Here is a 12,411-nt window from a genome sequence, read left to right on the forward strand (position 1 = left end):
CCTAAACGAAAATTAAATATTGTATAATAAATTAGCCCATAAAAAAAGGGTTGCAGGAGCATATATTTCATATATATGTTCTTCCCATTATGCATGTAATGCCCCTTCATCTGTCCCCATCCCAAAATGTACGAGATTTACTACCTAAATGAACAGGAAGAATTCGAAAAGTCGAAAGAAAATGACGAAATTCACAGTTCCCTGATTTTAAAAAACCGTTGTGTTAATGTGGAGAAAAAAAAAAAACTGGTTGGGGAAAATACTTACGAAGGGGGATACACCATCTGGGAATGCACGTGGGAGATGCTGAAATTTCTACACAGAGAGGGGATCGACTTTAAGAGTAAGAATGTCCTAGAGCTAGGTAGGCGAGAGGAATGCGTGGCAAATGTCGTGGGTGAGTGCTTGAGCTGAGGCGTACGTCTGCGACATACTGTTTGCCGTGCCTTCCACTGTTCACCACGGTAGACTGGGCCGCTTCCACCCCGTTAACGCTTCCACTCTGTTAACGCTTCCACCCCCCCCTTTACATCCCTCTCTAAGGCTGTGGACACGGCCTGGTCGGCATAAAGGTCCTCCTGGACCAAGGAAACGTCGTCTTCCAGGAACTGAACAAAGAAGTCATAAACGACGTGCTGCTACCAAACATAAGAAAAAATTTAAACATAAAAATGAAGAGAAAAAAACTCAAGGGGAAAAAAAACTACATGAAAATACATAGCCAAATTTTCAAATGCAGCATTATTAATAAACCCTGGAAGAAGCTCAATAAAAAAATTAGGAAGAAAAAATTGAACCCATTTCATTTTATCATAGGAAATGAAATATTATATAGAAAGGAGAATTATTATCACATTTTAAAAACCCTGAAGCAGAACATGGCGTATAATGGAAAGGCGTACTTGGGCACTAAGTCATATTACTTCGGCTTTGAAGACGAGGGGGCTGGCACGAATAGCTTCCTTGACTATGTGAATAACAATGAGCATTTCAACTTTTGCGCTCGAGTTGTTCAGACCAATTCAGACAGGTCCGTTTATTCCAAGGACATCATAGAGGTGACCTTCTCCGACGTGGCCCAATTGTCGCGCGAGATGGAAGAAATAGATCTGCAGGGCATCTGAAGGGGTCGACAGGAGGGGCTTTCCTAAGGGCACGTTGCGTTGCCGTGATGTTGCGTTGCCGTCATATTGCGCTTCGCCCATTACGTGAGCTTTTTGCTCATCAGATGAACCATTTTTCACGTGAACCTCTTTTCATGGGAGCCTTTTTTCACCTCAACTTCCCTCACACCTTTCGCGCCCCGAACGGGGACCGCCCAACATGGGCCTAACTTTTTAAAACATTAAAAAAGGAAACCGTTTTGTTTAAAATGTTTAAATGGGTAGTGGTACCGTCTGGGTAGTGGTACGGTCTGGGTGCATAGAATGCTACGCAGCATAATAAATGGGAAAGGCAAAAATGGAGCACACCCCGAGCCGGCGTATGTCTTTCTCCCTCCATATAGCATAGCAGGAGCGAATGGGGAGTGGAAAAGAAAAAAATTAACATAAAATTAGGGTAAAATTAAGGTAGAATTCAGGTAAAATTATGGTAAAATTGGGATAAAATTAAGATGAAGTTAGATAAAATTTAAAAATATTTCACAAATAGTTTAAATGTTAACAATAATGAGAAAATGTGAAAAACGTGTTAGACGTGTATTCTACTACTGGAGCGCAGAGGAATTCATCCTCGTGGCGCTGCTCTGCAGGGGGACACACTTTTGTGTACGCTATTCGTGCACTGCAACTGGACACGCGCGCTAACAACGCTGTTGCGCTGGAACATAGACTTATGATGCACGCAATGTTTTCGTCTTCAAACGATTTTGAAAAATGAATACAAATGTTACGCAATCGTGGTGCAGACGTGCGAGCGAACGGGCGGACGAACGCACGGACGGTTGGACGCTTTTGTGTTGATAAATTCCCATTAAAATCATATGAGCTGTGCAAAGGAGCAGAGGTGCAAACGTGCAAATGTGCAGGCGTACAAACCTGCAGCCGTAACCGCATACACGTAGCGACAACCGCACACCCGTGCACACCTTGCGGACGTTGCACATGGGATGAAAAAAACGGGAGAAAGAGAATCCTCCGCTGGTAAAATTAACAAAGAGGCTGGCACATGTGCACATGGGGGGCAAAAGGAGTACACAAATGAGATGCACGCAAGGGGGTGAACGAGCATGGGAACGTACCCACGTACGTACGTACACACGCACGCAGGCACATAGGGGGGGAGAGTGCCTATCAAATGAAAGGGAAGCTTTAATTTGTTGCATAAATAAGACGCACATATTAGAAGCACACGCACGTACTATAAACACAGAAATGTGTACAGATATAATAAGCTACACAGATGGGCTCATTTAAAAGGTTAAGACGAGAGTGGAGAGTAATGACGACGTGCGTGTTTTCACTTATGGGCATTTAAAAAAAAAAAAAAGAAAAAGAAAGGTCATGTCATTCATCCTGCTCACATCGGTTGGGGGGTCTACCTGAGCGTGAGCGCAAGTCTACATAGGTACACGTATATGCAAATTCTGGTACCTGTGCGCACAAATGTGGTATGGCAAAAAAAAGGAAAAAAAAAATGGTAGATCCCGTCCCTTAATCACATAATTTGGTCTGAAAAAGTGAATGAAAACAATACGGTTAAAAGTCATAGAAGGTATATGCAATTTTACCTCGGTGTGCGCTGTTTATTTGAAGAAGCCTTTCCGTTTTCACATGCACCACGGTAACATTTGCTTTCATGAACGGGGAAGGGGGTGAGGTTTCTTCTTCTTGTTCCTCTCCTCTCTGTACATACAGATGAACACACCTTTTAAACTTTTTTTTTTTCTTTTTTTTAAATAGCGCCTTTATCAGGCACGGTCACTTCATATTACGGGAAAAACACTTGCAGGAACTTTTTCTGACGCTGCTACGCACCTTTTCCCACGCTGCTGGTCTTGAAGGTGCAATTCGCACTCCTGTTTCTGTCTTCGTAGTACACCGGAGCGCGCTTGCTTGCGATGTCCTGCGCGCTCGAAACGATTTTGCTGCTGCAGCTGGTGCTACTACTACCGCTGCTGCTGTTGTCACTGCTACCCCTGCTACCGCTCTTTCCGCTGCTCTCATTGTCCAGGTTGGCATTACGCGTGTTGCAGCACATCTTCTCACGACAAGCCTCCACATCCGCATCTCTATCCCCATCGTTCCTCGCTTCGAAGTTAAACATGGGCTTGCTGCAATTATTCGCACCCGTATAATCATTAAAAACGTACATGTCGCTGAGGTATTGATCTAAAAGTTGATCGTTTTCCTCGGAGAGTCCTTCTTCCTGGAACAGCCTTTTGTCACCGCTGCCGCGGTTCGGGTGGTGATTGCCACTGCCGCTGTCCGGGTGGTGATTGCCACTGCCGCTGTCCGGGTGGTGATTGCCACTGCCACTGTCCCGGTTGTTATTACCACTGCCGTTGTTGCCACTCTTCTTATTTTCATCCGCGGCATAGGCGTCGAGGCGGTCATAAAAGCTAGAACTGAAGTGACCCGCGCTGAAAAAATCGGGGGGGTCATAATGCACCATCGGGTCATAGTCTTCCTGGAAGTAGGACATGGCGTTGTACTTATGGACTTCTTTCCCCGCTTCGTCCTGCATCGCTTCTCTATCCAACTGATCTGGGATCTGTCCTTCCATCTCCTCCTCATATTGCATCTCGTTTTTCTTGTTCTTCGAGAGGAGGTCCATAAAGGAGTATTCTAGAAGGTTCTTGTCCGATTGTTGGTCAACCTTTGGGTTCAGAATTTCATACAGATGCATGTTTTCCTTTCTAATACACTCGTCGATGTTTAGTGAGTTTTTATTTGGGTATGTGTTTTGGAAGGAGAAGAAGAGCTGCATGTTTCTGGAGTAGTTGGACGGGTCTTCGCCGCTTCCCGTATTGCCGCTACTTCCAACGACCGCGTCGCCCAACCCCTCGTGATCAAAACTAAGATAAAAGTTCTCGTCACTTTGGCTTGCTCCGTCCACTTCTTCGCACTCCTTTTCCCTATACTGCCAATCGGTTGCATTTGCATTTCTATTTCCATTTCCATGCAGATGGGGATGGCCTCTTCTGTCCATTTGAGCATCCCCCTTCTCCTCTTCGGCGAGGAGGGCCTCTTCCACTTCCGCGTTACACATCGCTTCGTTTCGCACGCCACAATTGTCCTTCCCAATAGAACTGACGGCATGGTTGTTTGCACCGCTGCAGGGGGAATTACTGGATTCGTCCGACTCTCCTTTGTTCGCCTTGTTATGCAAATCCTTATAAGAGCTACTGTAAGCACCATTGCAACCGGCACTTGGACTGCAGGGGGCACTTGAGCCGCTCTGCCCATTGTCGTACCAGATATGATTTAGAAAGGATGTTATGTTGCCGTTTTCGCCGCCCAGCTGCGTTCTGCCCTTCCCACTTCTAAGTGACTCTCCGAGGGGCGCAAAGCTGTTCCAGTTTGATTTCCACTTGGCATTCAAGTTGCCGTCCCAGTTACCGTCCCATTTACCGTCCCACTTCGCATTGCAGTTGCCGTCCCATTTCCTCCCGTCCCCCTTCTTCCCATTCCACTTTCCGCTGCCCCCCCCGTCGACGCTACACTCTCCCGTCGTACCATTCGCAAACATCTGACTGTTCATCTGACTGTTCGTCTGACTGTTCATCTGAGTGCTCATGTTCGAACCCGTCCTCCCCTCCACACTCGGATTGCAGAACATGTTTCTCCCCTGATGCGTATAAATCTTATTCTTCAGATGATTCAATCGGGAGAGCTGCACTTTGTCGGCACTTGTGTCCTCCCCAAATCGGCCACATTCGGACCAACCGGTCGAATTGCCATTTATTGGAAATTTCTGTCCTCCTAGTCTGTTCGTGTGATAATACACTTTACTGTTTACTCCTCTTCCCTTTGGTTCCGTCGGTATTTGAAACGTTCGCCTCATGCCCCAGGAGCAAAGCTCTCCTCTGTCCGTCTCCCTGTCGTTGGTATCAACACGTTCATTAAGGACGCAGTCAAAACGATCATCTGAATAGTCATACGTTGTAGTTTCATTCTTAGGATTCATTTTGACTGATGCACCTTCCACGTTATGGGGGTATTTACTCATTCCTGAGTACTCGATGGGGCTTCCACTCTCGGGTTGGCGGCCTACACTCTCGGGCTGACTTCCATTCTCATCGCTAATCAGGCATCCGATGACGCTCCTACGTGTACCCCCAGAAGGGGTCCCACTTTCGCCCTTCTGACTATAATACAAACGGCCGCTGCTACTCGCACCGGTGCCTCGAAAGACATCCGCTACGTCGCTCGTCTTAGGTAAAGCGCTGAGCGGTTCCACTGGGTACGCAGAAGGAACCCCGTTAACCGCGTTAACGCCGCTAATCCCGTTAACCCCGCTAACAGCGCTACCCTCGTTAACGGCGTCGTTTGCTAGGATGCTGGAATGCTGAAAGCTGTGCATGTAATTATTCACTCTCTTCCTTGCCGTGTGATATTTACTGTAATAGTTGTCTGACAAATGTTTGACGAACCTTCCGTGTGAGTTCCTCAATGGCATGGTGTTGCTACCTACGTCATTTGGTAGCAGCTCCACTGGGGAGATCGGGTCCGGTGTCGAAATGTGTTCCATGAGGTTGTCCCTGCCGTTACACAAGGGTTCTTCCACCATCATGTTACTGCTCATCAGGTTATTGCTCATCATGTTCTTGCCCGTCAGGAAGTTGGCGCCCTGACTGCTGCCGCTGCAGTTGGCACTGCCTCCGTTGGCACTTCCTCCATTCGCGCTGCTGCCACTGCTAGGGAAGTTACTTATCGGTTTCTTCGCCGCATCTACAGAATTGATCGAGTTGAGCGTCTTGAGTGTGTCGGTGGTGCTCACGAGGCTCTGCGCCGTCTTGCTGCTGTCCGGGTCTTTTGCGTTACTTTGGTTCGCCTGGTGGTCCGCCTGGTCATCAGCCTGGCCCTTCACCTGCCCGTTCACCTGCTCGTCCAAGTTAGGGTTGACGTGGAAGTTCAAATTAGGGTTCATGCTGAGATTAGCCTGGATGTTCACATTGCTGTTCAGGTTCATGTTCATGCTAAGGTTAGGGTTGGGTGCCACGTTTGGGTTTCCTCCCACGTTGGGGTTTCCTCCCATGTTTGGGTTTCCTGCCACGCCGACGCTGTAGATGCCCCTCAACTTTGGCGGCAACAGATGCTCCTCGCCATTTTTCAGCTGCACTTTGAGGAGCTTCCCATGGATATACATCTTTGACAGTTCCTCAAATGCCTCAATGGCAGACTTCTTATTATCGTATGACACAAAACCGAAGCCTCTATTCCCCTGTTTCTTATCATGCTCATTGTTTAGGTATGGGATCCTGAGACCCACCACGTGACCATATTTATTAACCAATTGAATCAGGTTCAGCTCGGTCCACTTGAGGGGGATTCCATACAGGAAGAGATTTGCGCCTGTAAGAGGGGGTAAAGAAGGCGGAAAAAAAAGGGAGAAAATCGTGAGAAAGGGAGAAAATAATCAGGGAAATGGTTAAGGGGATGATTAACACGATGGGGGGAGCTAAAAAAAAAGAAAAAAAAACAGAAACGGCAGATCAAGACGGAGGCGAAATAATCGCCGCGTAGAAACCACCGCAAACTCGCTGATTCGCAAATTCGCTGATTCACAAATTCGCCGCGTTTTACCAGGAGGGCCGTCCTTCAGGAGGGAAAAATTAGCCTTGCTGTAGTGAAGGGTATTCTGGTTCGGAATCTGCTTCGAAACGATGAAGCAGATCAACTTGTGATTGGGAGAGTTGTCGAAAAATTTCTTCTGATTCAGAATGTTCACTGCATTTATTGCACACTTCTCGTCAACAAAGTAGACAAATGCATAGGACCACTTATCGATAGACCATTTGTACTCAATGTGTATTATGTAGCCAAAGATTTCCAACACGTTTTTTATCCTCTCTTCTGTTATGTTCGGTGGGATGTTTCCCAAAAAGACATTCGTGATGACGATATTTCTGAAATTATAATTTGATTTGCTTCTTCTGATGTCTTTAAAAATCTGACTGTTAATATTATTTTGTCTCACTTTCTCGTTGTTCGCTTTGTAGTCCTTGTACTCCTTGTACTCCTTGGAGTAAATGGGTCCGTTGCCACTCAGGTCATGCGGTTTGTGGGCAATCATTGCTCTCTGGAATGTCTGCTCCTTCTCCACTGGTTCGTCGTCCACCTGTCCCAATGCAGGATGATCTGTCCGTTCTGAGAGGTCTCCTTCGTTCCTCCGGTTCACCGTCTCGACTCTTCCCACCGTCCCCATCGTCTCCATCTCCCCCGCGTAATTTGCACTGTGGAATATATGATGATGTGTAGCGACCTTCGAATCATGATCTGCGCTATGCAAACTGGTGCCATGCAGATTCGCAAAAATCTCGGGTTCGCCCTTTCTCGGGCCGTCTTCAAAGAGTGCCACATCTGATAACGTCTCCACGTTGCCACGAAGCAGCTTTGAATCTTCCCCGTTAGCAACGTGACTGTAACTTTTGGGGGCTGCGGAAGAGTCGAGCTCGAACCTCTTTTTCGCGTTCTTCAAATCGACGACGCCGGGAGGAGTTGAAACGTCGCGGCTAAGGCGGCGGCTGAGGCAGCGGTTGAGGCCGCCGGTATGATCATAACCATGGCCATAGCTATTATCGCAGAGGTGATTGTACGTTTGACCGTTGGTGTGATGGTAGTTTTGTCCGTTGCTATTACCGTACCTTTGACCGTACCTCTTATCGTAGCTGTGACCCGGCGCAAACCTAAACTTGTTCTCCCTCCTGCTGTGGTAATAATCGGGGGTGCCAAAATTGTGGCTAACTCCCTTTCTTTCATCGGAAAGGAATAAATGACTGTTACTTTCGGCATCATCCATCGAAATTGCGGTTCGCGAATCCATGTCTCGGTGTTGATTTATTTGGAGCTCTTTCGTGGCTAGCCCGGGGTTATCAGATGCAAAGCTGTTCTTCTCGGCGCTCTCCCCGCGTCTGCGCCTACAAGGTTGGAAATGTTATGAACTAAATTTTCCCTAGTTTTCGCTCAAGTGCCTTTTTTGTTAGCTCGATTTTCATCCTTATCTTGATGGCTCTTCATAAACGGGGTGGGTTACCATTTGCTAGACGGAGGAGCCTAGGGCAGAGCCGCAATACGTAACAGCACAGAGTTATCACTCTTTCACGGGGAAGATGTTAAACGTATGCGAGATGCTTTCACGTTCTGTGATCAGCGCGAGGTAGCGAAAAAAAAATGCATTAAAAGAGAAGACACATGGGTTTTCTTTTTTCTGAGAGTATGCTTGAAGGGAAAAGAAAAGTTGCCCCAATTGTTGCAAATATGTTATGCAGGTGTGCATCTAGGGGGTGGCTCTACGGGGTGGCTCTACGGAGTGCCTCTACGGGGTGCATATACGAAGTGCATTCCCGCTGCTCTGCTAAGTCGTCTTGGAGATCTTCATGGGAGATGGCTTCTACCGGTGGGAATCTCCACTGCGCATTTCCACTGCGCGGTGTACATGACTGACTGTGCTACATGCAGCGAGCAAGTTAATTCTCTAACTCTCTGCAACTGCTCTTAAGTGTTCACAAATTTTAGGTAAGGGGAGGGATACAGGGAGGAATAGGGCGAAGAAGAAAAGTAGACATTACGCAAATAAATCACTACAATGGTGCGATAGTAACATAATGAGACTCTCCCTAGTGATTGCCCTCCTTCTGGTTCACGGCTGTTCTCCCAAATGTACGGTGTACGCGTCAGAAATGGGTCAATGCGCAAGTACACACATACGTATCGACACATGCATAAATGTAATACAAACTTGCTATGCTGCAGAAGCACAAAAACCGTTCGTTGCACACCCCTTCACGTTTGGAAGTTTCATGAAAGGGGTATATACTTAGTTACAGAGAATCCATTGGTATAAATGGTCCTTCTAATAAGGTGCAGACGGAGGAGGGAGGAAAAAAATATACACACAAATAGTCATGCATATGCGCAACGAATAAACATATCGTACGGGTTAGATACACCCTACACACACACACAGGTGCATGCATAATCGTACATACGAAAAGTTACACACACACGTGCTCGTACAAACATATTATGTGGCGGTGATGCTGATTCTGAGGAGGGGAAAAATACTCACAAATTGTGCGTTAACACAGTCTGGGGAAATGGGAAGAAGAAGAAGAAGAAAAAAAAAAGACACAGAGGCCATTAGAAGCAGGAATAGCTACACATGTGGGGAATGAAAAAATGCAACGCATGAAAACATGGTTTATTGTTTCGCATGAATTAGTAATAAAAAAAAACTTGCAGACAGGAACAAACGCAAGCGTGCCTCACATCTATGCAAACGGACAGCCGAACGCAGTGAATTTACATTCGTTGGTGCGTTATGAGACCTGTTCTGGGGGGCGGTATCGGATTCCACAGCTGCGCCAGAACGTACAGGGGAATACACATAAGGATATATACGTGTATATATGTATGCATATGCACTCACGTACACCCAGGCATGTTGCTACGTATGTGCGCCCTCACAATTATCGTGGCGAATGCACCATAGGAAAGAAGAAAAAAAAATCAATAAACATGATGAATGCTTATTTCTCGTGTTGAGCCCCGCGTACCTCATACGACTGCCTGTGCTCGGCTGGTTACTCACTGGAGAGTTTTCCGAGTTGTTTGAGTTGTTCGAGTTGTTCGAGTTGTCCGCATTGCATTTTGACGTGCAGCACGTGGGTGGCGCGGGCACGAGACGGGAGGGGGAGAAAAAAGCTATGCAGAATGGGCTACGCAAGAGAGGCTAGACAAAATAGGCTATGCAACATGTGCTATGCAAAGGAGTTATATCCAAAAATAAGCCTACCCTTTTACGCTTCCAAGAAACAAAATGGGTGACAAAAAAGGGGCAACGAAATAAATGCGTATCGTTAGGGATACACACATCTGACGTTTTTATAATAAACCCTCAAAGTGAACAAAAGGGTTGTTGCAAAAGAGTAGGGGTGTGAAAATTGGGATAGCTATCAATGAAAACACAAATGCTAACACGCCATCTGGTCAACGGAGACCAAGATGGGTATGCACTGGCGTCTCGGAATAAACGAATGGGCACGCTTACTGACGCGGAGCAACAAATGTAAAGAGGGGGGAAGGGGGAGATGGCGATGGGCCAACATATATTTGCATGTATTATCATGCGTCAACCTCTGTGAACCTCTGTTAACCTCTGTTAACCTCTGTTAACATGTGGTGGCAGGACCGACGTTTGGCAGCGCGGTCGACGTGGGCTCACTGAGGCTAACATGTATTATCATGTACCCACAGGGGTCTCGGCACACGCATACACGTATCAAGAGGTACCCCCATGTGCTCAGATATTCGCACAGGTAGCCACATATCTACGTATGCTACTGTACACGGTTATGCAGTTAAATGAATACATAGAAGGGGAAGAAAGGGGGGCAATAAAATATCATCCCTTCACCTATACATGCATATGTGAAGTGTATACATGTATATGAATTGCTTTCCCCTCTCGGGTGTTAACTTATGCGTTTTGGAGGTGAAATGGGAATGTGGAAAAATGCGCAAGAAGGGGAGAAAAAAAAGGGGGAAAAAAAAGGAGAAGAGATGTGGGGAAGGAGGGTGCAAAAAATGGGGGTGAAAAATGGGCTGGAAAAATGGGAGGGAAAATGGGGGAAAAAAAAAGATAAAAAAAAGGGCTCGTATTTGTACACGTAATAAATGCAACAGAATAAAAATACGTATAGCGAAGCAAACTAAACAAAGAAAAAAATTGCAAATCGGAAATAACAAATAAAATGAGTGTGCTAAGGTTTACACAAACAGCCTTTCGATTTTATGTCGCGCTTCTAAATCGATTCAGTCGTTTTGTATAATGCAAGTGCGTACGCGCATGTATGCATATGTATACGTGCCTATGTAAAAATGCGTATAGCAGGTATGTGTTTGTGTGGGAACGAAATGAACACGCTCATGTACACTTAGGGAGCAAATAGTCCATGGTATATTTTCCTTTTTGCACTCAACAGTGGGGGGTGGGAAAAAAGGGGAAAAAAAGGGGAAAAAGAAAAGGAAAGAAGAGGAAAGAAGCAGAAAAGGAACAGGAAAAAGTTGTGCGTTTACAAATATGCAAACGCTGATGAACCATCAAGTATAAAGCGCACAACAACCTGATTCCACGTTTAAGCAGGGCATTCTCGCGCACTGTACGGGGGAGCAAGAAGTGTCCGAGCTGCTCGCATAACCTCCAGCAATAACCGTTTTGGAGAAGGCGCACAGGCGTGTACATATATAATATACGTAAATTTATATATTTGTATATCATCATATGTATGCGCGCGCTTCTGCATTACGTGAATGTATTCTCTGTACACGAAACACATCCGTGCGCACGGATACACAAATTAGCAGGGGCATGTACATCCGTATAAGTAACCTAACCATGTGCGTACTGTGCGAACATACACGCACGCGCATACGCACAACGAATGTACTTGTAAGAAAATACACTCATTCACAAACAGGGGGGGGGGTTTAAAAAGGTAGAATGAATGTACACTCAAAGGAGAACTTATTTGTAGAGAGAAATAAATTTCTCATTACGTATACCTTTTTTATATACATTTGTAGAAGAAGAAGAAGAAAATTATCTTTCGCGAGAAAAAGAAAAGTTACTGGTGGTTTGACATTACGTTCTGGCGAGCTTTTTTTTTTTTTTTTTTCTTGTCATATTTTTAGTTTCTTTTTATTTATTTTATTTTAATTAATTAATTATTTTTTTTTTGCGCTTCGCTTTTTACATTTTCTTGCTTAGATGAAAATGCAGATAAAAGGAGCAGATGGTTTCAAGTGTGCCTACATGGGTGTGAAGAAACAGAAAAGAATAATTCACATTTAACATGTTAAGACACACTTTGTGCTTGAGGGCGGCGGGTCATTTGGCGCGTTCCCATATGTATACATATATATATGTACATAAATGTATGCATGTATGAGCTGTGCGTACTAGGTATGTTTTTTTTGCAAAGCGGCAATGTACACTCAGTCAACATCGGTTTCGCAACACGGCGTGGTGAAATATGTGGTTGAAGAAAAAGTGCTCATAAAAAAAAAAAAAGGAAGAAAAAAGAAAAATGCATTATTGAACGGTGCTTCGTATTACACGTTGTCAATTGAGGTGCCCCTTGCAAAAACATGCACTTAAAACCGAATTGTATGACAAGCTTCTCCTGCTGTAATGACTGCCACCTAGGGACTATCCATTTTTTTTTTTTTTTTTTTTTTTTTTTTT

General features: G+C 45.4%; 2 protein-coding genes across 2 annotated transcripts; one reads left to right on the plus strand and one right to left on the minus strand.

Moving 5' to 3' along the window:
- Positions 1-126: 126 nt before the first annotated feature.
- Positions 127-1,124, plus strand: C922_03459 (hypothetical protein; the record flags this gene model as incomplete). The annotated part of the gene is made up of 2 exons (XM_008819051.1): positions 127-364; positions 544-1,124. The coding sequence occupies 2 exons, from the start codon at positions 127-129 to the stop codon at positions 1,122-1,124; spliced, it is 819 nt and encodes a 272-aa protein (XP_008817273.1).
- Positions 1,125-2,970: 1,846 nt separating this feature from the next.
- C922_03460 (hypothetical protein) lies at positions 2,971-7,989 on the minus strand (the record flags this gene model as incomplete). The annotated part of the gene is made up of 2 exons (XM_008819052.1): positions 2,971-6,518; positions 6,750-7,989. The coding sequence occupies 2 exons, from the start codon at positions 7,987-7,989 to the stop codon at positions 2,971-2,973; spliced, it is 4,788 nt and encodes a 1,595-aa protein (XP_008817274.1).
- Between the last annotated feature and the right edge of the window lie 4,422 nt (positions 7,990-12,411).

Source organism: Plasmodium inui (assembly GCF_000524495.1).
Source record: "Plasmodium inui San Antonio 1 unplaced genomic scaffold supercont1.14, whole genome shotgun sequence".
Lineage (NCBI taxonomy): Eukaryota > Apicomplexa > Aconoidasida > Haemosporida > Plasmodiidae > Plasmodium > Plasmodium inui.